This window comes from Mobula hypostoma, chromosome 15, assembly GCF_963921235.1.
Source record: "Mobula hypostoma chromosome 15, sMobHyp1.1, whole genome shotgun sequence".
Taxonomy (NCBI): domain Eukaryota; kingdom Metazoa; phylum Chordata; class Chondrichthyes; order Myliobatiformes; family Myliobatidae; genus Mobula; species Mobula hypostoma.
In genome coordinates, this window is record NC_086111.1 from 75,622,312 (window position 1) to 75,649,875 (window position 27,564).

General features: G+C 47.7%; 1 protein-coding gene across 2 annotated transcripts in view; it reads left to right on the forward strand.

The window, feature by feature from the left end:
- qars1 (glutaminyl-tRNA synthetase 1) overlaps nt 1-27,564 on the forward strand; it is a 59,893-nt gene that overhangs the window by 7,972 nt on the left and 24,357 nt on the right. For both annotated transcript variants that reach the window (XM_063068290.1, XM_063068289.1), the window contains exons 4-16: nt 332-407; nt 2,081-2,145; nt 4,566-4,619; nt 7,243-7,303; nt 11,187-11,258; nt 13,990-14,075; nt 15,543-15,629; nt 16,642-16,741; nt 18,618-18,696; nt 22,743-22,851; nt 24,043-24,173; nt 24,456-24,548; nt 25,990-26,127. In XM_063068290.1, the coding sequence (XP_062924360.1) occupies nt 332-407; nt 2,081-2,145; nt 4,566-4,619; nt 7,243-7,303; nt 11,187-11,258; nt 13,990-14,075; nt 15,543-15,629; nt 16,642-16,741; nt 18,618-18,696; nt 22,743-22,851; nt 24,043-24,173; nt 24,456-24,548; nt 25,990-26,127 (1,151 nt within the window). The remainder of the gene's footprint in view (nt 1-331; nt 408-2,080; nt 2,146-4,565; nt 4,620-7,242; nt 7,304-11,186; nt 11,259-13,989; nt 14,076-15,542; nt 15,630-16,641; nt 16,742-18,617; nt 18,697-22,742; nt 22,852-24,042; nt 24,174-24,455; nt 24,549-25,989; nt 26,128-27,564) is intronic.

Consider the following 27,564-nt stretch of genomic DNA (forward strand, 5'->3'; position numbering starts at 1 on the left):
TGGGGGAAAAGTGGAAAAAGCTGGAAATGCTTAGCAGGTCAAGCAGCACGTGTGGAGGGAGAAACACACTTTTTAATGATTAAATGTTGAAGGTGCACTGTGGAGACTGGGTGCCTGCAGGTTTATTGTGATGCTATCTGGAGTTGCATCTTTCTAAAGAACTGCAAATTATTTATGATGCAACTGTAACGAAAAACAATTTCCCCCGGCATCAATAAAGTATGACTATGAATGTTGGCAATATTTTTCAGAGCTTCCAGTTTTGAGAGTACAGTTGGAATAATCTGCCTTTGACTCGTATTTGCTAACATTGTCCCTGTGCCCGCCCTAGGTTGAAGCAGCAGTCAGCAAGTACAAGAACCAGATTATGTTGGAGCGTTACCGTTTTAACATGGGCCTGCTGATGGGTGAGTGTTAACCATGTGTGTGGTTTCCATCCCACCTTCCCACGTCAGGAGTCTGCCAGTTTGCCTTGGGAAGAGTGGAATGTTGGTTCTTGATCTTCAATGGTGGACGTTAACAGGATATTTCAGAATCCTGAAGGGAACAGGCAGAGAATGGTGTAAAGACTAGGATTGGATCAGTTGTGATTCCATTGGAGGGGCTGTATGCCCAACTCCTGCTAATTCTTGCCACCTTATCATCCAGCTGTCTGCACCCAATAACCAGCAGGTTGTCAGTTCAAATTGTGCTAGAATTTGAATCATGATAAAAGATTGATCTTGGAGACCAGGGGTATGTCATGAATAATTCCACTGTATTACTGGTATTCCTTGGAGAAGGTAGCCTGTCTTTCTTTCCAAGTTCCCACATCACTGTTGTTGATCTCTGACATGGCCAAACAATAAAATCAACCACTCTCTAACACCTCTTGGACTACCATGGGACAGGAAGGTATTGCATTCTCGGAGTGATAAAGGAAGGGCGCAAGGACCTTATTCCATGGAACATAGGGGAATGAGGGGAGGTTTGATCGAGGTATACAGAATTGATGGGGTAAATGCAAGCAGATTTTTTCCCACTGAGCTTGTGTAAGACTAAACCTGAAGGTCCCAGGTTAAGGGGGGACTTGTTACTCAGAGGGTGGTGAGTGTGGAGTGGAAGTGAGGGATGTGCATGTGGATAGGTACATGATGGGAGGAGTGTGGAGGGCAATGGTCCTGGTGTGGGTCAATGAGACTAGGCAGGACAGCAGTCTATGTAGGCCATAGGGCCTTTTTCTGGGCTGTAGTGCTCTGATTCTAATAATAGCTGTCAGTGGTAAATCTGGCCAAATGTTAGAATAGAGTGCTGCTGCCTTCTGCACATCTACCTTCCTTCAGCTTGGGCGAGTACTCGTGTGGATGATGATGAGACAAATGGGCAAACACTTGAGAGCATATCTCACCAATGATGCTGGGCATCCATGTTCACTTTGGCCCTGAATGATGAAGGAAAAGTGGAGAGAAATGTCCTTTTGAAACACCTTAGCTGAAAGGGTGCGGGAAGCAGGCTCCATAACTGCTTTGAATGGATGAAGGGAGAAAATCTCCGGACAGCCAGAGGCACTTTCCCAGGGTGGAAATGGCTAACACAATGGGGCATAATTTTTTTTTTTGACAGGAGGAAAGTATGGAGGAGTGATGTCAGGGGTAGGTGTTTTATTGAGTGTGGGAGCATGGAAAGCCCTGCCTGGGATGATGATGGAGGCAGATACATTGGGGCATTTAAGAGACCCTTTAGCGCATGATGATTGTAAAATGGAGGGCTATGTGGGAGGAAGGGGTAAGATTGATCTTGGAGCAGTTTAAAAAGTCAGCACAACATTGTGGGCCAAAGGGCTTGTACTTTGCTGCAGTGTTCCATGTTCTTAACAGGGGAATTTGCAAATTAAGAAGCAGGGGAGTGGGGGCAAAGGTAACACAGGCGCAATGGGCTGAACGGCCTTCGCTGTGAGATTCATTGTTTCTGAAAGCAGTGAGGGCAGCTTCTTCAGCTGTCAAGGGATTGGTGAACACATGGCTTATAAAGAGGAGTTAATATTGGGGCTTTGTAATGTCACAGCTGAAAATGGAACCTGTGTGACTATTGTCCCCGCTAGGTGATGTGAGGAGTAAGCTGAAGTGGGCCGATGGGAAGATTGTCAAGAACGAAGTGGACTTACAGGCAAGTGTAACCCTGAGTTCTGTCAGCTGCTCACTGGGTGCTCAGAGAGGCCCTCGGCTCGACACCACAGTGCACAGCATCTTTTGTGGGATCGCCCAGTGGGCAATATGAACCATTTCTCAGGCCACTCGTGTGAAACATAAATACGAGATTCAGCAGCTGCCGGAAATCCAGAGCAGCACGCACAAAATGATGGAGGAACTCAGCTGGTCAGGCAGCGACTATGGGGAAGAATAAACAGTAGATGTTTCAAGCTGAGACCTTTCATCAGGACTCAGCTGTGTTCCTCCAGCATTTAATCATATAAAACATGGTTGTGGAGAACCAAATGCTTGGTTTCTGTTCAGATTGCTGCCAAGCAACAAGCCAATATGGTCTCCTTGTTTGAGAAGCAGGGAGTTGTGTGTTTGGCAGCCTTTTATAGCCCCCTTTCTTTCTGGAAACTCAAACTGGGTTTTCATCCAAATTGTACCTTATTGTTCTCAAATATTCACTGATTTCCAAATTAATTTTTATTAAAACTGAAGCTACCAATGGGTAATATTGATGTGATGTGTTGCCTTAGGTCTGGGAACCATTTTGAAAGGGCGGGCTTTATTTTTGATGTTGCCCCTGCATTACTGTCGTGGGGCCATGGTCTGTAACTGTTTGTCTTGGGGCTGTGGTCAGTGACTGTTTGCCCTGTCGCTGTCTCGGGGCTGTGGTCAGTGACTGTTTGCCCTGTCGCTGTCTCGGGGCTGTGGTCAGTGACTGTTTGCCCTGTCGCTGTCTCGGGGCCGTGGTCAGTGACTGTTTGCCCTGCCGCTGTCTCGGGGCCGTGGTGTGTGACTGTTTGCCCTGTCGCTGTCTCGGGGCCGTGGTGTGTGACTGTTTGCCCTGTCGCTGTCTAGGGGCCGTGGTCAGTGACTGTTTGCCCTGCCACTGTCTCGGGGCCGTGGTCAGTGACTGTTTGCCCTGCCGCTGTCTCGGGGCCGTGGTGTGTGACTGTTTGCCCTGTCGCTGTCTCGGGGCCGTGGTGTGTGACTGTTTGCCCTGTCGCTGTCTAGGGGCCGTGGTCAGTGACTGTTTGCCCTGCAACTGTCTCGGGGCCGTGGTCAGTGACTGTTTGCCCTGCCACTGTCTCGGGGCCGTGGTCAGTGACTGTTTGCCCTGCCACTGTCTCGGGGCCGTGGTCAGTGACTGTTTGCCCTGCCACTGTCTCGGGGCCGTGGTCAGTGACTGTTTGCCCTGCCACTGTCTCGGGGCCGTGGTCAGTGACTGTTTGCCCTGCCACTGTCTCGGGGCCGTGGTCAGTGACTGTTTGCCCTGCCACTGTCTCGGGGCCGTGGTCAGTGACTGTTTGCCCTGCCACTGTCTCGGGGCCGTGGTCAGTGACTGTTTGCCCTGCCACTGTCTCGGGGCCGTGGTGTGTGACTGTTTGCCCTGTCGCTGTCTCGGGGCCGTGGTGTGTGACTGTTTGCCCTGTCGCTGTCTAGGGGCCGTGGTCAGTGACTGTTTGCCCTGTCGCTGTCTCGGGGCCGTGGTCAGTGACTGTTTGCCCTGCCGCTGTCTCGGGGCCGTGGTGTGTGACTGTTTGCCCTGTCGCTGTCTCGGGGCCGTGGTGTGTGACTGTTTGCCCTGTCGCTGTCTAGGGGCCGTGGTCAGTGACTGTTTGCCCTGCAACTGTCTCGGGGCCGTGGTCAGTGACTGTTTGCCCTGCCACTGTCTCGGGGCCGTGGTCAGTGACTGTTTGCCCTGCCACTGTCTCGGGGCCGTGGTCAGTGACTGTTTGCCCTGCCACTGTCTCGGGGCCGTGGTCAGTGACTGTTTGCCCTGCCACTGTCTCGGGGCCGTGGTCAGTGACTGTTTGCCCTGCCACTGTCTCGGGGCCGTGGTCAGTGACTGTTTGCCCTGCCACTGTCTCGGGGCCGTGGTCAGTGACTGTTTGCCCTGCCACTGTCTCGGGGCCGTGGTCAGTGACTGTTTGCCCTGCCACTGTCTCGGGGCCGTGGTCAGTGACTGTTTGCCCTGCCACTGTCTCGGGGCCGTGGTCAGTGACTGTTTGCCCTGCCACTGTCTCGGGGCCGTGGTCAGTGACTGTTTGCCCTGCCACTGTCTCGGGGCCGTGGTCAGTGACTGTTTGCCCTGCCACTGTCTCGGGGCCGTGGTCAGTGACTGTTTGCCCTGCCACTGTCTCGGGGCCGTGGTCAGTGACTGTTTGCCCTGCCACTGTCTCGGGGCTGTGGTGTGTGACTGTTTCCCTATTTAATTGGGACCCCCCCCAAACCCCACCCATAGGAAAGGTGCAGTTAAGGGTGAATGTGCTATTAAAAGACAAGTAAACTTCATGTCTCTGGTGTAATTTCAGGAACTTGGCAGAAACAAGGCATTCACAGTGACTGAGTAGACTGTAACTTTCAGTGCTTCCATTCTCCCCTCAGGTTCTAAATTTACTTGGTCCAAAGACTGAAGCTGACCTAGAAAAGAAGACTAAGGTATTCATTAAATTTGCTCGTAGTTTGATGGTTTTAATGTGCTTGCTATGGATGCAGACGCTTTAGAGCAGGGGTTCATAACCTGTTTCATGCCATGGACCCCTGCCATTAACCAAGGGGTCCGTGGGGACCCCAGATTGGGAACCCCTCCTTTCAGACATAGAACATTAAAGCACAGAGGAGGCCCTCTGGCTCATGATGTTGTTGTGATGACCTTCAAACTTAATCTTAGATCAATCTAACCCCTCACTCCCTCATAGGCCTTCATTTTTCTTTCACGCACATTTCTCTACGAATTGCTTAAATGTCTCTCGTGTATGCTTCTACGAGGGCATTCCACGCCCCCACCACTCTGCATTTAATTCTTGAAAAATAGTACCTCTGGCATCCCCTTATACATTCCTACAATCACTTTAAAATTATGCCTCCTCGTATTAGCCATTTCTGCCCCGGGGGAAAAAGTCTCTGGCTGTTCGCTCAGAATGTTTGTCTCATCATCTTGCTTTGAGAGAACTGTTAATATAACTGCCCTGCTCCGGTTGCTCTGGACTGCATCCCGCTAAGGAGAGGGGTTCTTGTGTGGTGAGAGAGGCCAGGTCACCTCTGCATCTGCGCTATACAATTCATGGTAACAATGAACTATATTTGCATGGTAGCAATGAGAAGAGGGCATGTCCTTAACGATGGATGCTGCCTTTTTTTTTTGAGGCGTCACCTTTGGAAGGTGTCCTGGGTGATGGGGAGCTGAGTGCCCATGATAGATACTTGTTATATTCTTCAGCATGCCCGTTATACTCTCCAGAGTTACTGTAGTTGCCATCTATCCGCACCAGTGATTACTTGCTCTTCCGTGCAAAGTGAGTGCAAGTAGTGTGTACCCTGAGTTTAAATTTATATTATTCTCATTACACCTGTCAGGATGTCAGAGGTCAGAGTTTCTCGCAGTGAGGTGGGGGGAGGGCATGGACTGAGCAGCCAGGGTTGGTGGTAAAGGCAAATAGATTCGGGATATTTTAAGAGATGCTTAGATAGGCACATGGATGATAGAAAAATGGAGGGTTAGTGGGAGGTAAGGGTCAGATTGATCTTGGAGTAGGCTAAAATGTCAGCACAACATCGTAGACTGAAGGGCCTGTACTGTGCTATCATGTTCTTACTCCCTGGTACAGTGGTTCCTATCACTTTGAGTACTATCCTGGAGGACTGTACCACTGACAAAGTCTGACTTCCAGGCATGTTTGGATTTGACAAACTTAGAAGGGTTTCCCTACTGCTACTGCCTACTAGATGGCAGTGAGATTGTAAACCGGATTCTGCCCTCTGGGAGGGGCAGTACTAAGGAAGATCCATGTTACAGTATGGGCATTATGTGACAGTGAGATTGTGGGCATGATTCTGACCTCAGTGAAGAGTAAGCTTTCCTTTTAAATGTAACTCTCGCTTCGGCTAGCGGCTTAATATAGGGGGTGATAGCCCCCAGCCCAGCCAAACTTAAAAAACCTCGTTTGGGTGGATGCTGCATGATGTGTTCCCTGTTACAAATCAGTACTCTGAAATAACAAACAGTACACAATATGCGATTAAACAATTGAGCTTTATAATTCTTACTTTGACTATATGGTCAGTAAAGAAATGAAAAAAAGGGCCCAATCTTAATAAAGTCTGTTGCACAATGTTGGAGCTCACTGATAAGATGGTCGTCCACCATCGACCTCCTCCGATCATCGCTGCCCTTCGGAACCTCGCTCCAAGTCCACCCCATCCGGCGGTCTACCCACTCTCTCTCATTTCACGTCTTCTCTCTTCATCTGTTCCCTGCAAAAAGACCACGAAAATCTCTCTTCCAGCTCTCAAGAAAGAACAACAGATAACCCTGTTATCTATTACCCAAACATTGCTGCTAGAGAGAAACCATTACATTATCAGTGAAACCCCTACAGCATGTTACATAAAAACGTTGGCAAATGCGAAAGTGTTTTAAGGTCAACAGTGCACACAGCTGCCAGTGTGCACACACCAAGATCTACAGACGTAATGAACAAATTATTTGATTTACTGATGTTGGCTCCTGGGAACAATGCAGGGATCTTTGTCGACCAGGGAACTACAGTAGGCAGTACTGACTGTCATTTGAGAGGCTGCCAGTGTTGCGGGAGGGGCAGTATTGTATGCGGATGGGTGCATACCTGTCTTATAGTCATATCACACTACAGAACAGAAACAGGCCCTTCAGCCCATCTAGTCTGTGCTGAACTGTTTTTCTACCCAGAACCAACGACTTGCACATATATCGTAGTCCCCCACACCCCTCTCATCTATATGCTTGTCCAAGCTTCTCTTAACGTAGTCAAACTCGCAACCTCCATGAAAAAGGCCTACTTGCATTTAATCAATTTATAATCCCCCCCCCCACCTCATAATTCTGTATACCTTTATGGGCAGTGTCACTGCTTTCAGTGCCCCCTTTTCCCTGAGTGTACATGGGCTAGTTCTCGGGTTTCCCAGGCAAGTAACTCGGTGTGATGTGTAACCCTCAGTGAATGTGCCTCGGCCAGCTCCAGTCACTGGCATATACCCGCAACTATGGAGTCCCACTGAGCTGGGTTTCATTCGTTCCTTGCAGGCTCCGAAGGAGAAGGCACCGCGAATCACCGCTAAGGACAAGGAGGCAGTATCCAACAACAGTGAGTTATAAATAATCACACAGGCAAAAAGAATGGTCATTACTTGGGCACTGATGGAGGTGGGGGTCATTGTGATTGGACTGACCTGGTGGTCTGAGGGAGATGGTGGCAGCCTGCTTAAAGTGCTGGAGAACTAGGCTGTTTCAGCATGCCTTAAGTTTGGTGAATGCAGTGCAGAGTGTCACCAAATAAATTTGAAAAACTGTCACTCAGACTTGCCAAGTTTTCGAGCTGTCAGTCTGCTGGGCTTCGTGCTGAATCAGCTTTAACTCCAACTTCCTTTCAAGTTCCCAGTAGTGTTTGAAACAAACAGAAATGTGGTTATTAAAGTACATCCCAGGGTTATGACAGAGTGAAGGTCTTACTGCATGTAAGAACACAGGATCCTGTAGAAAGACATGAGATTCTGCAGGTGCTGGAAATGTAGAGCAATACACACAAAACACTGGAGGAACTCAGCAGGTCATGCAGCATCTATGGAGGGAGATGGATAGTTAACTTTCTCAACTGGAAACTGTCCATCTCCCTCTGCTGTGGGTGTCTGACCTTTCATCCCAGGAATTAGACCTGTGAATCTCTTCAGGCTGCTTCCAAAACTAGAATACCCTTCAAGAAGTCAAAACTGTGCACAGTACTCCTGTCATGGGCTTTCCAACAATCAGTACATGTGTAACAATGCTGTTTGTAAACTCTCAACTCACTCGCAGTAAAGCTAAACTGCTATTTGCCCTCTGATCCACTTGGGGCACTTGCCAACTTGTCTATAGCTTTCCACACGCAAGAACGCCGAGATTCAAAGTACATATATGTTACCATATGTAACCATGAGATTCACTCTCTGTACTGATTTGAACACACTCTCCCTTTAATCTTCTTGTTGATGCCAAATTGTACAACCTCACATTACCCACTCTCTCAATCCATTTCCTGTTGCGGAGTCAGAATGTCCTCCTCACAACACACCTTTCACAATGTGTGCGGAGCTAAGTAAATTAGTAATCAAATGCCCAACTAAACTGGCTCCTTCTGCCTTTGCAATGTCCATATCATTCTATTCCCTGCAGTTGTACATGAACTTCTGTCATATCTGCCTCCAATACCGTCCCAGGTACCCAGTGTGTAACAAAAATCTCCTTTAAACTTACCACTCTCCTGTTAATGCATAAGAAGAATAATGTGAGCTGCCTTATTAACTATCGCCCAGTAGCACTCACAGTGATGAAATGCTTTGAGAGGTTGGTCATGACCAGACTGAACACCTGCCTCAGAAAGGACCTGGATCCATTGCAACTTGCTTTTTGCCACAATAGGTCAATGGCAGACGCAATCTCAATGGCTCTCCACATGGCTTTAGACCACCTGGACAACACTAACACCTATGTCAGGATACTGTTCATCAACTGTAGCTCAGCATTTAACACAATCATTTCCACAATCCTGATTTGAGAAGTTGCAGAACCTGGTGCTCTGTACCTCCCTCTGCAACTGGATCCTCAACCTCCTAACCGGAAAACCACAATCTGTGTGGTTTGGTGATATCTCCTCACTGACGATCAACACTGGTGCACCTCAGGGGTGTGTGCTTAGCCCATGCTCTACTCTCTCTATACCTATGACTCTGTGGCTAGGCATAGCTCAAATGCCATCTAGAAATTCGCTGATGATACTGCCATTGTTGGCAGAATCTCAGATGGTGACGAGAGGGCGTACAGGAGTGAGAAATGCCAACTAGTGGACTGGTGCCACAGCAACAACCTGGCACTCAACATCAGTAAAGTGAAAGAGCTGATTGTGGACTTCAGGAAGAGTAAGACGAAGGAACACATGCCAATCCTCATAGTGGGATCAGAAGTGGAGAGAGTGAGCAGTTTCAAGTTCCTGGGTGTCAAGACCTCTGAGGGTCTAACCTGGTCCCAACATATCGATGTGGTCATAAAGAAGGCAAGACAGCAGCTATACTTCATTAGGAGTTTGAAGAGATTTGGCACGTCAACAAATACACTCAAAAATTTCTATAGTTGTACCGTGGAGAGCATTCTGACAGGCTGCATCACTGTCTGATATGGAGGGGCTACTGCACAGGACCGAAGGAAGCTGCAGAGGGTTGTAAATCTAGTTAGCTCCATCTTGGATACTAGTCTACAAAGTACCCAGGACATCTTTAGGGAGCGGTGTCTCAGAAAGGCAGCGTCCATTATTGAGGACCTCCAGCACCCAGGACATGCCCTTTTCTCACTGTTACCATCAGGTAGGAGGTACAGAAGCCTGAAGGCACACACTCAGCGATTCAGGAACAGCTTCATCCCCTCTGCCATCCGATTCCTAAATGGACATTGAACCCTTGAACACTACCTCAATTTTTTAATATATATATTTTTTTGCATAATTTTTTTGCACATGCCGGTGATAAAAAAAACCTGATTCTGATAAATACATGCCCTCTGGTATTAAACATTTCCAAACTTGGGTAAAAGATGCAGCCCGTGTGCTGTCTGTGTCTCATAATCTTAGAAACCTCTATCAGATCTCCCCTCAGCCAATGCACTCCAGAGAAATCCCTTCACACTTTCCAAGGTCATCCTATAACAGGGCAACCAGAACTGTGTACAATACTCCTGGCGTGACCTAACTAGAGTTTTATAAAGCCGCAACATAACTTCCTGACTCTGAACTCATTTCCTTGAGTAATAAAGGCGAGCATGCCAAATGCCGCCTGAACCATCCTACCAACCTGTGTGGCCACTTTCAGGGAGCTATAGAAACGTAGAAAATAGGTGCAGGAGTAGGCCATTCGGCCCTTCGAGCCTGCACCGCCATTCAGTATGATCATGGCTGATCATCCAACTCAGAACCCTGTACCAGCCTTCCTTCCATACCCCCTGATCCCTTTAGCCACAAGGGCCATATCTAACTCCCTCTTAAATATAGCCAATGAACTGGCCTCAACTGTTTCCTGTGGCAGAGAATTCCACGGATTCACCACTCTCTGTGTGAAGAAGATTTTCCTAACCTCAGTCCTAAAAGGCTTCCCCTTTATCCTCAAACTGTGACCCCTCGTTCTGGACTTCCCCAACATCGGGAACAATCTTCCTGCATCTAGCCTGTCCAATCCCTTTAGGATTTTATACGTTTCAATCGGATCCCCCCTCAATCTTCTAAATTCCAGCGAGTATAAGCCTAGTCGATCCAGTCTTTCATCATATGAAAGTCCTGCCATCCCAGGAATCAATCTGGTGAACCTTCTTTGTACTCCCTCTATGGCAAGGATGTCTTCCCTTAGATTAGGGGATCAAAACTGCACACAATGTTCTTGGACCCAAGATCTGTACTTTGGAGGAGGGGCTGCCTGCTGGAGGTGTGGAGAACCCGGCTTGTGGGGGAGGGGGGTTGGGGGGGAGTGGTGGAATATGTACTCACTGTGGTGGTGGGGGGTACGGTCCAGAGCCGCTTGGGCGGGGTGATCTGGGTGAATGGGTTGTAGTCTGGAGCTGTGGAGAACCGGGTTTGTGGGGTGGGGGGGAATGCGGAGAATCTGTACATGCTCTGGGGGGGGGGGGGTCCAATCTGGAACAGATCGAGCACCAGGCTTGGGGTGATGGGTGATCTGTACTTGGGTGGGTGCAGTGGAAATGCAGGCCCTGGGGGTGGTCTGTACTTGCACTAGTGGGTGGAGGTCCGGGCTGAGGTGGAATCAGTGAGATCTCACACACATGGTGAAAGCCTGGGGCACTTTCTGTTCAGAGTTTCAGGAGAGGAATTCACTGGAGCAAGGGGTAAGAAAGTACTGGGGTCCAGTGGCAGGTGGGTATGTTTATGGTACCGCACAGCTGGGATTCACATTGCTGAACAGAAGTTTGAAGGTTTCGCATTCTGTTCTCCACAGACCAGCTAAAGCTGCACTCTACATCTGTACTGGAACAGTTACGTGGGGAGGCAATAAAGTTCCATCTGCCAGGTGAGTGTTCCCCTCTCCAGTGTCATCCACTGTCCGCGGTGCACCCCCATCCCCACCCCCACCACTAAACCCTGGAGCTGCTCCGTGTCCATACAGTCAACGTGCCAGCCATGCAAAACCCAGGCTTGTGCAGGGCAGGGCAGAGTGGAGTAGGAATGTTGGGGGGTGGGAGGGGGATTCCAGGAGGAGAGAGTTGGGCTAAGTGGAGACTGATTCAGAGGGGTGTGAGGGAACCCTGTTACACACAGGGCAGAGTGGAGTAGGAAAGTTGGGTGGGAGGGGGGTTCCAGGAGGAGAGAGTTGGGCTAAGTGGAGACTGATTCAGAGGGGTGTGAGGGAACCCTGTTACACACAGGGCAGTGAGTGCCAGGAGAGCAGCTGACGACTGTGTACGAGGTGTCCAGAGGAGCCAAAGCGGTGGGTCATGTGCTGGGAGATTTCATTACTACAAATGGGTAGCCACTATTCAGTGAGAGATGAACTGAATGGCCTGTTTCCATGTTCAGCATCTCTGACTGTCTAATGCCCTGCTTTCTATGAAGGGGCATTCTCCAGGTGCTTCCATTCGGACAACTGACACAATGCTTTGATGGTGAATGGTCACAGTTCACTTGGGCTCGTCATTCCCACCTTGTTCTCAAAGGGCAGAGCAGTAGGATTTATGTAAGATTGATTCAGGTGTGTGGGGAGAGAGTGGGACAGTGGGATTAGTGTGGGATTGATTCAGGTCTATGGGGAGAGTGGACAGTGGGATTAGTGTGGGATTGATTCAGGTCTCTGGAGAGAGGACAGTGGAATTAGTGTGGGATTGATTCAGGTCTGTGGGGAGAGAGTGGACAGTGGGATTAGTGTGGGATTGATTCAGGTCTGTGGGGAGAGAGTAGACAGTGGGATTAGTGTGGGATTGATTCATGTCTCTGGAGAGAGGACAGTGGAATTAGTGTGGGATTGATTCAGGTCTGGGAAGAGTGGACAGTGGGATTAGTGTGGGATTGATTCAGGTCTGTGGGGAGAGAGTGGACAGTGGGATTAGTGTGGGATTGATTCAGGTCTCTGGGAGAGTGGACAGTGGGATTAGTGTGGGATTGATTCAGGTCTGTGGGGAGAGAGTGGACAGTGGGATTAGTGTGGGATTGATTCAGGTCTGTGGGGAGAGAGTGGACAGTGGGATTAGTGTGGGATTGATTCGGGTCTCTGGGAGAGTGGACAGTGGGATTAGTGTGGGATTGATTCAGGTCTGTGGGGAGAGTGGACAGTGGGATTAGTGTGGGATTGATTCAGGTCTGTGGGGAGAGAATGGACAGTGGAATTAGTGTGGGATTGATTCAGGTCTCTGGAGAGAGGACAGTGGGATTAGTGTGGCATTGATTCAGGTCTGTGGGGAGAGTGGACAGTGGGATTAGTGTTGGATTGATTCAGGTCTGTGGGGAGAGAGTGGACAGTGGGATTAGTGTGGGATTGATTCAGGTCTCTGGGAGAGTGGACAGTGGGATTGGTGTGGGATTGATTCAGGTCTGTGGGGAGAGAGTGGACAGTGGGATTAGTGTGGGATTGATTCAGGTCTCTGGGAGAGTGGACAGTGGGATTAGTGTGGGATTGATTCAGGTCTGTGGGGAGAGAGTGGACAGTGGAATTAGTGTGGGATTGATTCAGGTCTGTGGGGAGAGTGGACAGTGGGATTAGTGTGGGATTGATTCAGGTCTCTGGGAGAGTGGAAAGTGGGATTAGTGTGGGATTGATTCAGGTCTCTGGGAGAGTGGACAGTGGGATTAGTGTGGGATTGATTCAGGTCTATGGGGAGAGAGTGGACAGTGGGATTAGTGTGGGATTGATTCAGGTCTGGGGAGAGTGGACAGTGGGATTAGTGTGGGATTGATTCAGGTCTCTGGGAGAGTGGACAGTGGGATTAGTGTGGGATTGATTCAGGTCTGTGAGGAGAGTGGACAGTGGGATTAGTGTGGGATTGATTCAGGTCTCTGGAGAGAGGACACTGGGATTAGTGTGGGATTGATTCAGGTCTGTGGAGAGAGAGTGGACAGTGGAATTAGTGTGGGATTGATTCAGGTCTCTGGAGAGAGGACAGTGGGATTAGTGTGGGATTGATTCAGGTCTGTGGGGAGAGTGGACAGTGGGATTAGTGTGGGATTGATTCAGGTCTCTGGAGAGTGGACAGTGGGATTAGTGTGGGATTGATTGAGGTCTCTGGGAGAGTGGACAGTGGGATTAGTGTGGGATTGATTCAGGTCTGTGGGGAGAGTAGACAGTGGGATTAGTGTGGGATTGATTCAGGTCTCTGGGAGAGTAGACAGTGGGATTAGTGTGGGATTGATTCAGGTCTGTGGGGAGAGAGTGGACAGTGGGATTAGTGTGGGATTGATTCAGGTCTCTGGAGAGAGGACAGTGGGATTAGTGTGGGATTGATTCAGGTCTGTGGGGAGAGTGGACAGTGGGATTAGTGTGGGATTGATTCAGGTCTCTGGGAGAGTGGACAGTGGGATTAGTGTGGGACAAGGATAGGACTGTGTGGCTGGTTTGGGTGAACGTGGGATTTAGATACTGAAGACACTGGCCTCTCACTGTGCGTCAATCCTGGTTGTGTGTTTTATTGCCAGTTTAGAGGTGTCTGGAAACCTGGCTCTTTCCATCACGGGTGACCTGAGACAGGTGTTGCTATAGCTGCTGACACTTCATGCTATGCAATGTCACAATTAATTTTCTTTCTTCACTAAAGGTGAAAATTATAAGACGGAAGGTTATGTTGTTACGCCCAACACGATGAAGCTCTTACAGAAACACCTGGAGATTACCGGAGGTCAGGTAAAGTGGTTTCTGACAGACTAACCACCACACTACACTTCCCTGAGACTGTTGTTTAAGACTTATCTCACTCGCCGTGGCTGTCCTAATGTAATGTGTGATCAGAGGTTCTGCCCCTTTATTGCAAGAATCAGTCTCACATGGCAGGACCTACTCCCCATTGATGGTTTTCTAACATTACCACCATTGAGCATATCTACATGGAGTGTTGTCGCAGGAAAGCAGCACCTATCGTCAAGCACCTCCACTACGCAAGCCATGCTCCTGTCCCATTGCGGACATTGGATTAAAGCCTATCAAAGACTCGTTTTTAAAGTTTGATTAAACAGGGGAATGGGAGCTGAGATGGTTCGGGTTTGTGATCTCTTGCTGTGCTGAAGTGATGCCACAAAAATGCCTTGTAATGATGGGTCTTCCTGGGAAGGAAGACAGAATGCGCCACTCTGAGTATCGTCAGCAGTTTTTGGGTTATTTCGCTAAGAACAGATGTGCTGGCATTGGAGAGGGTCTAGAGAGGTTCATGAAAATGATTCCAGGAATGAAAGGGTTAACAGGTGAAGAGCATTTGATGGTTCTGGGCCTGTACTAGCTGGAGTTTAGAAAAAGGATGGGGGAGATTTCATTGAACCCTATTGAATGCTGAAAGGTCTAGATAGTGGATGTGGAGGGAATATTTCCTTTGTATTCTGAGGGTGTGCCCCCTGATCTGAGACTCAGCCAAAGTCTCTCTAGACAGATGAAGATAAATTTCTTTAGCCAGAGGGTGGTGAATCGAAGGAATTTATTGTTATAGAAGACCGTGGAGGCCAAGTCATTGTTATATTTAAAGCTGATATTGATAGGTTCTTGATTAGTTGGGGCACCAAAGATTACGGAGAGGAGGCAGGAGAATGGGTTCGGGTGGATAATGAATCAGTTGTCATAGAATAGTGGAGCAGACTCGATGGGCTGAATGGCTTAATTCTGCTCCTAACTCTTATAGTCTAGCGGGAGTCCAGTGTCATGCCAGTGCCCTGGTGGTGTACACTGTGTGAGAGTGGGCTGGAGAAAGGCCGGAGGAGTATGTTCTGTCGTGAAGGTTGTTGCTGATGTTGGCAACAGTGTAGGGTTTGGGTATTTCAGCTGGGGTCTGAGTTATGCACAAAGTGGGGGGCACTTGGAGTGAGCTGTGTTGTGGACAGTGGGCATAGAGTACTACTCAAGCTTTGATTACCCCTTGAATCTGTGTCTGGTCTCTGGTCCCTAATGTCCATGTGATTGTAAAGTTGGTCACCCTGCCCAGTTACGCATTCCTATAATCTGATGTATTGGTACAATGAGAGGCTGGATCTGGCCATGTTTTCCCAGTGGCTCTTCCTACCTGTCCATCACTGGCCCTACTCCAACACTGTTTCAGATGTTAGGGTTGGTTGTCTGAAAGGAGTTAAATGAATCGCAAACACTCATCCCTATGTTGCTGTCTCCAAGGTGCGGACGCGGTTTCCCCCAGAGCCTAATGGGATTCTCCATATCGGCCATGCCAAGGCCATCAACTTCAACTTTGGTTATGCCAGGGTGAGTGTTTCAGTGTTTAGCTCTGTGTCCTGCCTGACCCTCTGTCCTCATTCCTCACTGCATGTCCATTAACACACCCTCTACAGAGCGCTGTGGTGGGGGGGGGGTCTCCACATACCATCCTCGCCCCCCCCCCCCCTTTCACAGAATGTACAATGTCAAAAAGAAATCGTCTCTCGTTCTATTAAAATCCTCCCTAAATGTTTGGGTATCTGTAACAAGAATGGTAGATGTAAATTAATGACTGGTACCGAACCCAGTGTTATACAGTGACAGATTGCTCCACACCAGCACTGTAACCCGGTGTTGTACAGCGACGGACCCCTCCCCACCGGTACCGAGCCCCGGTGTTACACAGCGACGGACCCCTCCCCACCGGTACCGTACCCCGGTGTTACACAGCGACGGACCCCTCCCCACCGGTACCGAGCCCCGATGTTACACAGCGACGGACCCCTCCCCACCGGTACTGTACCCCGGTGTTACACAGCGACGGACCCCTCCCCACCGGTACCGTACCACGGTGTTGTACAGTGACGGACCCGTCCCCACCGGTATCGTACCCCGGTGTTACACAGGGACAGACCCCTCCCCACTGGTACTGCACCCCGGTGTTACACAGGGACAGACCCCTCCCCACTGGTACTGCACCCCGGTGTTCCACACTGACGGACACGTCCCCACCGGTACCGCGCCCCGGTGTTCCACACTGACGGACACGTCCCCACCGGTACCGCGCCCCGGCGTTCCACAGCGACAGACCCGTCCCCACCAGCACTGTACCCACCCCCATGTTGTACAGTGACTGGTGTGACCCCATCGGTGCAGTATCCCAGTACTGTATCTGTCACAGACTTGCTGCGTTTATAGCTTTCCTGTCGGCATTGTGAAGAACTGCTGTCACCTTTTGACCTTGTGCATCTTGCCGCCTCTTTCCCACAGTATCTGTATACTTGTACGTCAGGCTGCGGTGCTGTCCGCTGTTACTGATTAGGGTAAATGTTGATTGCAGGCAAACAATGGGATCTGCTTTCTTCGGTACGACGACACAAACCCTGAGAAGGAAGAGGAGAAGTATTTCCGAGGCATCAGGGAGATGGTGGAATGGCTCGGTATGTTTGACGATGAGCTGTCAGGCAGATGGGTGCTGTTCATTCACTGGCTGGTGTATGCAGATTTGATTGTGAGCCATTTCTCGGGCGATATATTGGTGGGAACAGATTGGCAATCCCAAGCAGTTCCAGCAGTCTGGAATGGTCTGCTCCCAAATTCCTGCTGATGCCAGTTGCTGAGCTCAATCTGCTGAACCTGGCACTGTGACTGGTGTTTCTGCTGTGCTTTCTGCATCCCTTCCCCCTCCGCCCCACCAAGCTCAGTTATTAGCCCCAAAGGCCCAGCTCGTCTATGCCAACTCAGTTAGTCCCACTTGCCTGCAATTGGCTCATATGCCTGTAAACCTTTTCCATCTATGGTGTAAGTGTACCCATCTCTACCTCCTCTTCAACTACCCACCACCCAGTGGACAAAGTTTAAAAGGTGAGCTGTTAAATCTATACCCTTTCACCTTAAACCTCTGACCTCTAGTTTTAGACACCCTAAACTGGGGAAAAGCCTGACCACCCACCCATCTGTGCCCTTCATTACGTTACAACCCTCTATAAGGTCCCCTCCACAACAGCAACCCCCCCCCCCCCCACATCTGCTGTGCTTTAGGGAAAACAATCACGGCTTTTCCAGTCTCTTGTCATTACTAAAACCCATCTACCCATCTGTCTCAGTAACATCCTTGTGAACCCATTGCTTACTGACAGTGACTGGAATCATGCTCAGCAGCCCACCGGTATCACTGAGCTCTTGCAAGGTAACATCCCAAAGCTTGTGTCCAGAGCACAAACACGAGGAAATCTGCAGATGCTGGAAATCCAAGCAACACACACAAAATGCTGGTGAACACAGCAGGCCAGGCAGCATCTATAGGAAGAAGTACAGTCGACGTTTCAGGCCAAGATGTCGACTGTACTACTACCTATAGATGCTGCCTGGCTTGCTGCGTTCCACCAGCATTCCTTGTGTCCAGAGACTTTTTCTCACAGCAGAAGTGGCTAATACAAGAGGTGGGGGTATAATTTTAAATTGATTGGAGGGAAGTATAGGGGGGATATCAGGGATATTTAAGAACCTCTTAGATAGGCACATGGATGTAGAAGGGAAGGGTTAGAATGATCTTGGAGTAGGTTAAAAGGCTGGAGGAACAACATAGGCTGAAGGGTCTAAACAGTGTTGTCACGTTCCATGTTCTTGGGCTCAGTTCCGTGACTGGTCATGGCAAGTATGCCAGATGCCATTTTCATCATTCTGCCTGTCTATGTGATTACTTTCAGGGAGCTATGTACTAGTTTCAAAGGAACTGATGCTCTGAGGAACAGTAACCCACCTTCCACAGTGGTACTAGGCTTTCACAGTGAACCCGGGTTGGTTTTTGCCCAGCACACCTTCCATCGCAAGGCTGGGAGACCTCACAGTCATCACTTCCTCTGTCCACATTGCCAGCTCCATCAAAATCGGCCCCTGCCCTATGACACACAAAGAAGCTGGGCTCTCTTACCCTGCAGTTCATTGCTGTCGCAACTGACAGACTGGAGGAGGGGTCTCCTCAATGTTCCCGTAGGCGAGCTGGTCCCACCCCTTGTTAAATTTTCAGGCAATGCTTCAGAGTTCAGATACAGGGTTTGGTCTGAACCGTACTGTCTCTGAGTAGACAGTCCTAAGTGTCTTGCTGTCTTCCCCAGAAGGGACAAGAAGTCACTGCATGACACAACAAGTAGGAATATGGTCAAAGTCACTGCAGTGTGAGATCTGTCTGGGTGTTTTCCTTTTGGATTGAAAGAGGGATTGAATGTGAAGAATACAGTTATTATATGTAGTTTGTGGTGACTGAGCATTTCCACATGGTACTGAACCTCCTTTAACCATCTCATCTTCCTCAAGGTTACACGCCGTACGCGGTCACCCATGCGTCTGACTATTTTGACCAACTGTACGACTGGGCAGTGGAATTAATCAAAAGGTGGGTGTACAGAACGTACAGCGCAGGAACAGGTCACTCATTTCTTCTGCTTTCAGCCAGTATTTCTCCATTGCCCAATGACCAAGGGCCACTCTCACTGCCCCCACCCCCACTTTGTTCCTCTCTCCATCGTGTTTCACTTCCCAAGAGAATGCGTTCTGCCTTCTGCCCATGGACTAAACAAAGTTTCACCAGACTCCTCTGTTGGAATTCTGTATTTCCATTCTGTGAGTTCTGCTAGTTTTGGACTTCAGCACCCTTAGAAATATCTATCCTGTCCATTGTAGTTTATTCTGGGCATTATTGGCCAGGCCAGCAGTTGTCTCCCCTTTTGCCCTCGAAATACACTGACCATCTGATGCCTGCTAAGGGACTTTGGGAACTAAGGATTACTATAGGAGGGCAGTAAAAATCAACCATAGTCTGAAGTCTCATGCAGACCCGACGGGTGAGGGGTAATGTAGACTGGACAGCGAGGGTGGCAGGTTTCACTGTCAAGAGAGATTTTCTTTGTGTCACATGTACATCGACATACAGTGAAATCTGTTTGTGTTAACAAACAATACAGTCCAAGGAATGTGCTGGGGTCAGCCCGCAAGTATTGCCACGTTTCTGGTGTCAACACAACATGTCTACAGTGTATTTACCCTAACCCGTATATGTTTGGAATGTGGGAGGAAACCAGAGTATCCAGTCATGGAGAGAGCATTGACTCCTTACAGACATGGGTGGGAATTGAACCCTGATTCTGGCACTGTGAAGTATTACGCTAACCACTACACTACCATGGGCTCTCTTGAACACCTATGCTTAGTCATCACTGTTGAAGTGAAGATTTTATGAACCGTAAGCTGTCCGGAGATGGTAAAACATTCAATAAAAGTTCTGGCCTCTTATTGTACAGTTGCAAGAAAGTTTGAGCCCTTTGCAATTACCTTGTTTTCTGCTTTACTCACTCATAAAATGTGGTCTGCTCCTCATTTAAGTCAAAATAATAGGCAAACACAATCTGTCTAAACTAACAAGACCATAAGATGTAGGAGCAGAAGTAGGCCATTCGGTCCATCGATTCTGCTCCACCATTCAATCATGGGTTGATCCAATTCTTCCGGTCATTCCCACTCCCCTGCCTTCTCCCCATACCCTTTGATGTCCTGGTTAATTAAGAACCTAACTATCGCTGCCTTAAATGCACCCAATGACTTGGCCTCCACAGCCGCTCATGGCAACAAATTCCACAGATTTACCACCCTCTGACTAAAGTAATTTCTTTGTATCTCTGTTCGAAATGGACGTTCCTCAATCCTGAAGGCATGCCCTCTTGTCCTAGGCCCCCCCACCATAGGAAATAACTTTGCCATATCTAATCTGTCCAGGCCTTTTAACATTTGGAATGTTTCTATGAGATCCCCCCCTCATTCTCCAAACTCCAGAGAGTACAGCCCAAGAGCTGCTAGACGTTCCTCATATGGCAACCCTTTCATTCTTGAAAATTTCTTCTTATTCGGAATATATCTGTCTTGCACTTCCCTCATTTTTCACAGAAACTTCAGCCATTGCTGCTCTGCTGTCCTTCCTGCTGGTGTCCCTTTCCAGTCAACCTTGGCCAGTTCCCCCCTCATGCCATTGTAATTTCCTTTATTCCACTGAAATACCGACGCATTGGAATTTTGTTTCTCCTTCTCAAATTTCAAAGTGAACTTGATCATATTGTGATCACTGTTCCCTAAGGGTTCCTTAACCTTAAGCTCTCTTATCACCTCTGGATCATTGCACAACACCCAATCTAGCACAGCCGATCCCCTAGTGGGCTCAACAACAAGCTGTTCTAAAAAGCCATCCCTTAGACATTCTACAAATTCTCTCTCGAGGTCCAGTGCTGGCCTAGTTTTCCCAATCCACTTTCATGTTAAAATCCCCAACAATTATCATGAAATTGCCCTTCTGACATGCCTTTTCTATTTCCTGCTGTAATTTGTTATCCACATCCCTGCTGTTATTTGGAGGCCTCTATACAACTGCCATTAGGGTTCTTTTATCCTTGCCATTTCTGAGCTCAACAATACAATTGTTTCTTCTTGTCAATGCTGAGTAGACCATTTAAGCAATCACAGTCTGGGTTCAAAAAAGTTATGAGAACCTGTGGGGTAATGCCTTCTACAAAAGCTAGTTGGAGACAGGTATTGCAATCAATGAGATTTGAGGTGTGGGTTGTAGAAGTGCCCTGCCCTTTAAAAAAGACACGAAGTCAGATTGTTGACAAAGCTTACTTTTCTCAAGAAAGATCTGTTTATGTGCAACGTGTCTCAATCAAAACACCTTCCAGAGGACCTTAGAAATGTAGAGATGCATGAAACTGGAAAAGGCTACAAAAACATTATTCTAAAGACCCCTGTGTTCCTCAGTCCACAGTAAGAGAAATTGCCTGCAAATGGAAGAAATTCAGTGCTATTGTTAGTCTCCCTAGGAGTGGACATCCTCCAAAGATCACATCAAGAGCACGATGTGTAATGCTAAAGTAGATGAAAAAGAACCCAAGGGTAACAGCAAAATTCCTGCAGAAATCCCTAGAATTTGTTAAAGCACTTGTCCACGTGTCTGCTATAAGAAAAAGCACTGAACAAGAGTGGTGTTTATGGAAGGACGCCACTGCTCTCCCAAAAATAAACATTGCTGCACTTCGAACAACAACAAACAACAGGAATTCTGCAGGTGCTGGAAATTCAAGCAACACACATCAAAGTTGCTGGTGAACGCAGCAGGCCAGGCAGCACCTCTAGGAAGAGGTACAGTCGACGTTTCAGGCCGAGACCCTTCGTCAGGCCTAGAGATGCTGCCTGGCCTGCTGCGTTCACCAGCCACTTTGATGTGTATTGCTGCACTTCTCAAGTTTGCAAAAGACCACCTGGATATTCTACAACACTTCTGGGACAATGTTCCATGGACAGATAAGACAAAAGTTGAACTTTTTGGCAGAAATGCACACTGGTGTTGGTGTGCAGTGCCCTTTTCCTTCCAAACATAGCAAAAACTCACCCCAACTGTGAAGCATGGTGGAAGGAGCATCATGGTTTGGGGCTGCCTCAGGGCGCCTGGACAGCTTGCAATTGTTGAGGGAACAATGAATTCAAAATCGTATCAAGACTTTTTACAGGAGAATGTCAAGATAGAGGTCTGTCACCTGAAGCTTAATAGAAGTTGAATGATGCAACAAGACAATGATCTAAAACCCGAGTAAATCAACAACAGAATGGTTTAAAAATAAGGAAGTTGGTGTTTTGCAATGGCCGAGTTGGAGTCCAGACCTTAACCCTATTGAGATACTGTGGCATGACCTGAAGAGATCTGTTCATGTAAGGCATCCTAGAAATATTGATGATACAGCTTTGTATGGAGGAATGGTCTAAAATTTCTCCTTGCCACTGTGCAAATCTGATCAGCAGCCACAGGAAGCGTTTGGTGGAGGTTATTGCTGCTAAAGGAGGTTCTACTGTTATTAAATGCAAGGGTTCACATACTATTTCCCCTGGACTGTGATTGATTAAACAATGGGTTAAGTAAAGAAGTGAAAAGTACAATTGTTTGTGTGTTATTCGTTTAAGCGGATTGTGTTTGTCCATTATTCTGACTTGGATAATCAAACCACACTTTGAGTAATTAAAGCAAAAAACCAGGTAACTGTAGAGAGTTCACACTTTATTTTTCTTGCAACTGTATGTCATAGAGAAAGACAGCAGGGAAACAGACTGACCACCAACTACCTGTCCATACTAATCCCACTCTTTATTCTCATCAACATTCGATTTCTCATCTATACGCTGGGAGCAGTTAACCCTCCATGCACGTCTAGGAGGGAACTGAAACACCCAGGAGAAATTCATGAGATCACCGAGAACGGGTAAACTCAACACGGAAAGCGCTAAAGGTCAGGATCGAACCGGGGTGTCTGGCACTGAGGCAGTTCTGTCTACAGCTCTTGAATGCGGTGAAATTCTGCAGCATACCTTGAATGTTAACGTTTTCTCTCTGTTTCCACTACCACGCAGGAACATGGCATATGCCTGTCACCAGACAGTGGATGAGATTAAAGGACACAATCCTCCCCCTTCTCCATGGAGGGATCGGCCAATTGAGGAATCCCTCCTCCTGTTTGAGGTAGGTGATGGCAACAGCATAGTCCCAATGTCTGCTGGCAAAACCCAGCAGAGCTTCAACCGGAGCCTCGTTGGAAATCATTTGGGCTAACTCATCCACACCTTACTATTGTTAATCCTGTACCCATTGTTACATAACTGGCAACAATGAATATTAACGGAGACAGGTTTTATAAAAACAACCGAACATTTATTAAACACGTATAAACGATAAGGAGAAAAAAAACAAAAGGAAAACTTTGACCGGAGGTTAAACAGGTACGCAGCCTTTCATCAACTCCACTCGGCTCTGGTTCTTAAAGAGTTAAATGCAGAAACAGTTCTTAAAGCGATAACTTCAAAAGTCCAACGGTTTTACACATTCAATTCGGAGAGACTTCTCTGGAGAACGATTTCTTCACCGACGCACCTTTACTGCCGGTTCTGTCCACAGGATTCCCGATGCCGAAATTAAACAGTTTAAATCAACTGACCTTAAATTCCTTTTAGAGAGAGAGAGCCTTTGTGCATGAACTCATTGCGCTTTTACAAGAGTTATCTCAATGCAGCTTCTCTTCAACGAAGACTCAATAAGGTCGATTCTTTATTAAACTGCCAACCGATGCCGACTTCTCTCGATCCTTCACTTTGAATTCTTCACTCTCCCTTCAAAACTGTCGGAATTGAGTAAATTGGCACTTCCAGCCACAAATTCCCAGTTCAATAATACAAATCTTGTAAGAGAACGCACCTTCAGTTTTAAAAATGAAACTGCATCACAAAAACAAACACGCAACAGAAACGGAGGCACAACACGTTCTACCTGGAAATCTACAAACTCAAAATCCCTACTGCGTCACCTTATATAGTCATGGGGCACATGTCATCATGTGACCTCAACAGTGGGAAAATCACATCAGGTGACCTCCAAAAGACCATTACAGCATTCTCACACAAAAACAATCTCCTTGAGCATGTAACACCATATTAATCCTGTGGATGAAGGTGGAGTAGTGTGGTGGGGGACCCGTGGATTGGGCTGGAGGAAGCAGGTTGGATAGAGTTGGAATGGTAGGGGGAACTGTGGGTTGGGTTGGAGCGTAGGTCGTAGCTGGTGGTACCTCTAGTTGCCATTCTCGACCACAGATTATTGAGGATTGCACACTGCAAGTGCTCGTAAGTCAGTGAGCTTCCTCCTTCATCTGCCCCACAGCAAATGCGGAAGGGAATGTTTGCGGAAGGAGAGGTGACCCTTCGCATGAAGCTCATTATGGAGGATGGAAAAATGGATCCAGTGGCTTACAGGATAAAATACACCGCTCACCATCGAACTGCTGATAAATGGTAAGGCTGTTCTCTGAGCTCACCCTCTCCAAATTAGTCACTGCCCACGCAGCTCCCCTGCTGTCACTCTCTCAACCCCTGCCTCCCGCCTCAGCTCACTGACCCTGGTTCCCAAACCAAACCCAACCCAACCGCTCACTGCTTTCTACCTCAGCCCTTTGTCTCTCGTCTCTCGCCCCCCCTGGCCCCAGCCAGCCCCATTCACCATCACCCTTTCCCAGCCCCTGCTACGATGCTTGGTGTTTTCCAGGTTCTCACTCCCTGTTTGTGTGTCCTTTGAAGGTGCATCTACCCAACGTATGACTACACTCACTGTTTGTGCGACTCTATCGAACACATCACACACTCGCTCTGCACCAAGGAGTTCCAGGCCCGGTGAGCTCTACCTAGTGCTTCTTCATCAGCTGGGATTTGTGTTGTTGGCAGGGCAGTTAGTAATGGGGGAGCATTAAATACAGTCTTTACTAACAGAGGTCTGAGTGATTCGGTAAAAGAGCTTTACAAGGAAGGATACTGTAGCACTGCATGTTTGTAGAGTTGAATGACTAGATAACTACATGTAATGTGGTAGTGTCCCATTTTTAAAGGGCAAACGAAGCTGTTGGGGGCAATGGGTTGAGTTAGGAAGATCCATGTCTCTTTGTGACAGCCTACTTTGTTCTGACAAAACTTTTATTTAAAAAAAAACGTGCAGTTAACCCCAGTGGAACAATCTGGAGCTGAAATCCTTAAGGCAGTCCTACGTTACTGACTGGCAACTCCTGTGACGTATCTGATGCCAAGCATATCTCTGCCGTTTCTTTGGATTCATCAGCTTCGCGGAGAGGAGGAGCTTGCTACATTGGAAACAGCTTGCTCTCTATATCATACTGGCTGGGCTCGTGTATCACGTAGACAGCTGGGACACAACATCCATGGTTGACCCCGATAAGCTTCCTCCTCGCATAGCCAGTGTTGTTTATTCCTCACGCGTGTCACCTATTAGTGTGCAAAAGAAACCTGTGGCATATTGAATTGTCGGGTGAACCACAGTTTTTGTTGGTTTGCAAATCATGGCCTTGCTTTGGGGGCTTTGTTTTTGCTTACTTGGTGGGTGGTGAGCGCTGATGCTTCCTGCTGTAATAGGTGGGGGAGGGGGGTTTGATGCTTATGACAGGAGGGGTAAAGGGGTACTCAGGGTGCTAACGTTTTTCTGTCATTTATTCTTCTGTTTTCGTTAACGTCTGTGAGGAGTGAGTATTTCGGGTATACTGTATTCATTCTGCGATATTAAATAGACCATTGAAAATGGCTTGCTCAATTGCATTATAGGAAGCAAGGACTGAAAACAGCCTTCCAGTCACATTGTATTGTGATTCCTGACACTGAGTTCATTTTAGGTTCAATTTGCTGGTCTCCTGGATTTAACCGTAGTATCAAGTTGGTATCTGATGCCCAAATACTCATTTAAACATAGGCTGTCTTCATAAAATTAAAGCAATGAGGTACCTTTTCCTAGTTGCTGCTCTAGGGAGATTTCCATGTAGAAGTTGGTACCTTATTGCCTTAATTTTACACGAATGATCCCAGGAATGGCTCTGGGCCTGTATTTGATGGATTTCATAAAGATGAGGAGAGGATTTCATTGAAACCTTCCATATCATGAAAATATCTGAATAGTGGATGTGTGTGTTGTAAAAGTCCTTTGGGACATTCTTAGGTTATTGACAGATGACTTCTGAGCATCTCTGGAGACAGAGGGGAAGACCAACTGGGGGATAGTATATGACAGTGAGCAGAGCTGTTGAGGTGAAGTTTGCTACATTGTTTCTGACAGGCGATCATCCTACTACTGGCTGTGTAACGCTCTGGATGTCTACTGCCCCGTGCAGTGGGAGTACGGTCGACTGAACCTGCAGTACACAGTGGTGTCAAAAAGGAAGATCATCAAACTGGTGGAGACAGGGGCAGTGAGGTAACATTCTGTCCTTCGTTCAGAGTGTGTGTTAACTCAGTAACATCCATGGCCAAGCCACACAGTGAGGTAATGGCCTGCTTTCATTCGGTGTTCGGTGACTTGGCTGATTAACTCAATAACATACACAACCAATACAAAGGAAAATTAATCCAAGTTGATCATTAAATTATGTCGTGAAATTTGCTTTGCAGCAACAGTACAGTGCAAGAATTACAATAAAATAAAAACCGTGTGTATTTAATACAGGAATTAAGTAGTTAAAAGGAGAGCAAAAATAGCGATGTCATGGGCTCCTTGTCCTTTTAGAAACCTGATCCGTTGGAGTTTTTAATGCAATAAGACATATCTTTTTGGTTAATTTGAACAAAATCAGAGTGATAGTGAGCTCCATTTAGTAACCTGTTGCCTCATTGTGAATGCTGCACCCAGAGCTCCTACAGCCAGCTCTCAGAGACAGTCTGGTTAATTCGGGGCCCGAAGCCTCCTCGTACAGAGTGCAGACTCGCGGGCTTCACACCATTCAGTGATACTGGGGTTTGGATGCACTCACTGTACACTTTATGGGACTAATAGTAAGGGCAAATGAGAAAGTGTGGTGCATTCCAGAGTAAAGATCTCTCAACCTTCGTGGTGCGAGGGAAGGTGGCGGGGGGGGGGGGTGTCCGTGCCCCTCCACCTCTAAAGGCTAAAGTCAACATGGTTTCCTTAAGAGGAAATCTTATTGACACGTCTGTTGAAATTCTTTGGGGGTGGGGGGGGGACAGGCAGGATAGGCAGAGGAGAGTCAGTGGATGTTGTGTACTTGGATTTTCAGAAGGCCTTTGACAAGGTGCCACAAATGAGGCTGCTTAACAAGTTAAGAGACCATGATATTACAGGAAAGATTCTAGCATGGATAGAAGATTGGCTGACTGGCAGAAGGCACGAGTGGGAATAAAGGGGGCTTTTTCTAGCTGTCTGCCAGTGAATAGCGGCGATCGATGGGGGTCTGTGTTGGAACTACTTTTTATGTTATGTCAATGATTTGGATAACCAGTTGATGGCTTTGTGGCCATGTTAGCAGATGATACAAAGAGGGGTGGAGGGGCAGGTAGTGTTGAGGAAGCAGGAAGTCTGCAGAAGAGGCAGCTGGAATATAGTGGCAGAGAAGCATATTGTCTTGCATTTTGGTAGAAGGAATAAAGGTGTGGACAATTTTCTAAACAAGGGGAACATTCAAAATCCCAAGGAACAAAAGGTCTTGGGAGTCCTTGTGCAGGATTACCTAAAGATTAACTTGCAGGTTGAGTCTGTGGTTAGGATGGCAAATTCAATGTTAACATCTATTTTGAGAGGCCTAGAATATAAAAGCAAGGATGTAGTGCTGAGGCTTGACAGGACATTGGTCAGACTGTATTTGGAGAATTGTGAGCAGGTTTGAGCCTGTTATCTAAG